The following is a 3,973-nucleotide window of genomic DNA, read 5'->3' on the forward strand; positions in this document are numbered from 1 at the left end:
TGATGATATGATAGTCCTTCTCACGTCTTGGTTCCTCAGACTATATATAAGGGGGTTCAGCATTGTAGTGATGATATGATAGTCCTTCTCACGTCTTGGTTCCTCAGACTATATATAAGGGGGTTCAGCATTGCAGGGATGCTATGAGGGTCCTCCTCACGTCTTGGTTCCTCAGACTATATATAAGGGGGTTCAGCATTGTAGTGATGATATGATGGTCCTCCTCACGACTTGGTTCCTCAGTCTATATATAAGAGTGTTCAGCATTGGAATGATGATATGATGGTCCTTCTCACGTCTTGGTTCCTTAGACTATATATAAGGGGGTTCAGCATTGGAGTGACTGCTGTGTAGAAGACGGAAGCCACCTTGTCTTGTATAGTGAAGATACTGGAAGGAGGATGCAAGTAGGTAGAAAATATGGTTCCATAGAAGATTGAGATGCACATGAGATGTGACGAGCAGGTACTGAAGGCTTTCCTCCGACCTTCTGCTGACTGCAAGCTGGAAATTGAGAATATGATTAGTGTGTAAGACAGTAGTATAGTCACTAATGGACCCATGGCCATAGCACTAACTATGCAGATGGTGACCAAGTCACATGTAACTGTATCCGAGCAGGCCAGTCTGAGTATCACAGGAGTATCACAGTAGAAGTGGTCAATGAGGTTCGATCCACAGAACTGTAGACTGAAGGTGCAGCTGGTCTGTATCGAGGACTGTAAGAAACCAACAGAGAAACAAAATAGAACAAGACAGAGACATTTCTTCCTAGTCATAATGGACACATAATGGAGAGGGTGGCAGATGGCAACAAAACGGTCATAGGACATGGAAGAAAGAAGGAGGGAGTCTATGGAGGCAAGAGCGGCATAGAAGAAGAACTGAAGAGCACAACCTGCAAAGGAGATCGTCTTCTTCAGGGACATAAAGTCAGAAAGCATCTTAGGAGTAATGGTGGAGGAATAGAAGACGTCCACGAGGGAGAGATAACTGAGGAAGAAGTACATCGGGTTCTGGAGGTTTGAGGCATTATGGACAATGACCACCAGGCCAAGATTGGCCAATATGGTGACAAGATAGATGACAATGAATAATATGAAAAGGAAGGTTTCCAGCCTCTTATCCTCAGTCAGTCCAGCGAATACGAACATGGTCACTTGTGTCTTGTTGGAGGTGTCTATGGTTAAATAAAAGTCATGATATATAAAATACAACTAGTTCCACAACCTAAATCTAAGACACAAAGATAACCTGTATTTCGTGAAGTCTTAAAGGGAATTATATAAACTCCTCATGGTTTCTTGGATAGATCACCTGACTGGTAATATCTCTTTTCGTGAAGGACTGGATATGCTCCATTTCTGAACCAAGTCACAGGAACAAAGGACACACTTTGGACTTATTGGGAAACTCTTTGAGATGATCACCCAAAAGGTTCCTCTCCAGGTAGATAGAAGGTGCGGAAAGCAAGAAACATATGTGAAAATGTGATTCATAAAAGCTAGTCTAGATAAAAAGGTGATCTTCTCAAAGAGGCGGCTTTCTGGAAAAGGTCCAATGTAGTTGTACTATCTACTTATAATAAGTCAAATACCATAAGGCCATTGTAAATGTCACAGGCTATTTATGTTGGGTGCCAGAGGATTCTTTGGTGGGCTCGGATCCTGATGAAAGAAAGGGACAAAGGCAGGGCTGGCCCAAGGCACTGTGCTACCTATGTCCAGGAGTGAAATGCTGACCCCGCCCCCCCTAAAATAAATAAATAAAAAATATGTCATTGCATATCTGGAGGACAGAATAAAAGACGCAATTCTGGGGTCTCGCATTTAAAAAAAAAAAAACTTTTATGCCATTTACCGTACAGGATTATTAATGTTATATTTTAATACTTTGGACAAATACGCACACGGTGATACCAAATATATATTTTTTTTATTATGTTTACATGTTTTTTAAATGAAAAATTAGAAAATGGGGGTTATTTTAACTTTTAATATGGAAGGGGTTAATGTGTTATTTAAAAAAAAACTACTGTATTAAACTATTTTTTTTTTTTACATTTTAGAACTAGTTCCTTAGAACTCCATTGATCTGAATGCTCCGCAATCATTTGGTAGAGAATGGTCCAGCCAAGCTCTATCAAATGCAGAGCTGTGGACAGGCAGGAAGAGATTTAAGCTCTCCGGCTACCTCCAAAGTGGATGATCTCCCCGCGATTGCACTGCGGCCACCAGGGAGGGATTAAAGCTCAAGTTAGAAGTCACAGTCAGCTTTTAAGGTGGTGTTCTAAAGGGTTAATAGGCAGCTGCGGTGATCGCCATATGCCGGCTATTACCAATGGCCCCCAGATACTGAAAACAGCTAGGGGTCACCGGGTATGGAGCTGGCTTTAGTTAGGAGCCCGCTCCATACACCCTGAGCTGCACCATGACGGACTAGGTCCGTCATGGATCGCGATGGAAGGGGTCAAATCTGCCGCCCCTGTGAAGGTGCCACTTGGGTCCAAAGAATCCAGTGGGGACCCATTGTAGGGCCAGCAATGGACGAAGGGACACTTCTACAATAAAGCCAATAGAATTTACAATAAAGCCAATAGAATTTTTGCAGCTACATTTTTTGAAGAGTAACCTCACCATTGACCTGTTAAATGTTAGTGATGATATGGCTATCACGTGTTTTATATTGATGTAGGTTGGAGTCTGAAAATCATTTTATCCATTTGCCTAAAGATACTCCAGTTACACTGGTAACTTGTACTAAGAGACCCTCCCATAATTTGGGTCTACAGACAATAATGTGTCATATAGCCTCTAATCTGAGGATTACTTGGGTCTGTTCTCCACCATTAACCCTCTCAGTGGGTTTTAGGACTTTGAAGCCCTTGGGCCCAGTGTAAGATCTGCAACACTATTTCCCTCCTAGATGTCATCTGATGGGGTTTGTAAAGCTCTAATAGTAATCACGGCTGTGAGGAGAGTCTGGGATATTAGAGGGACAGAACAAGCAATGTCCACCCCCCCCCCCCATACCTTTATTCTCATGTATATGTTTCATACTTGTTCTCAGGTTCCTCATCTTATCTCCTGAACATGAAGATCTTAACACCCCATTATGGTGATGTGTCCTGCAGGGTCTGATGTTCTACTGTTCAAGCCAAATATTATAAGTTCTTCTTTACACCTATCACCATTATGGAGCAAGGATTTACCGGAATGTAGTTTGAAATCAGCGTCAAGAAAAATATTTAAGGATTTTTTTTACAACAGTTGAAACCTCAGAATTTGAGGAAAATCTGACAAAAATCTTAGACCGGTGACAAAATCTTCTGGGACCTATTGAGAGTAAGTTCACCGCGCCTCACGCCTTGTATGCCTCCTATCAGTATCACACGGTTCCGGTATACAGGGATAGCTTTGTAAATCTTCAGCTCTTTTTATTCATTCCAACTCCCCAGGAGATTAAATCTACCACAGAGATCCCAATGCTGATTATTGTGGCCCAGATGTGGCCATGTAGTTAGATATCTATAGGGAAACCATTATATCATATTTACTTATCAAACCTGAAAATTACCCTTAATGACGCTTTGTGTTGGCCGTAGTTAAGTTTAAGGAGACATTTATACCTAAACATTAACACTTTTGACCCCCACTAAGATTTGCTAAATTTATGTAATGAGAACTTGCAGAACTGGTGACCATTAAGACAGATGAGGTGTGAACCAGTGCTGGATGGAGTGGCCATTGGTTGCCAAAAATCCCTGGCCATTGTCCCCTCTAGAGGCTCACTGGTGATAAAATCCTTTCAAGATGGGAGATGATTTGAAGATCTACCCCTGGACCTTCTCTGAACATTGTCCTGTGGACTCACGGCCCACAGGGATGTGCACACTGTCACGATTCGGCAGGCTGGAGGTGGATCCTCTGTGCCAGAGAGGGATTGGCGTGGACCGTGTCGGTGGACCGGTTCT

At 42.4% G+C, this 3,973-nt stretch overlaps 1 protein-coding gene across 1 annotated transcript; it reads right to left on the reverse strand.

Moving 5' to 3' along the window:
- Positions 1-260: 260 nt before the first annotated feature.
- On the reverse strand, positions 261-3,078 carry LOC130366658 (olfactory receptor 1019-like). The gene is made up of 2 exons (XM_056568978.1): positions 3,033-3,078; positions 261-1,180 (listed from the first exon to the last, which is right to left on the reverse strand). Exons 1-2 carry the CDS (start codon positions 3,076-3,078, stop codon positions 261-263), a joined length of 966 nt encoding a protein of 321 aa, XP_056424953.1.
- Between the last annotated feature and the right edge of the window lie 895 nt (positions 3,079-3,973).

This window comes from Hyla sarda, chromosome 4 (genome assembly GCF_029499605.1).
Source record: "Hyla sarda isolate aHylSar1 chromosome 4, aHylSar1.hap1, whole genome shotgun sequence".
Classification (NCBI taxonomy): domain Eukaryota; kingdom Metazoa; phylum Chordata; class Amphibia; order Anura; family Hylidae; genus Hyla; species Hyla sarda.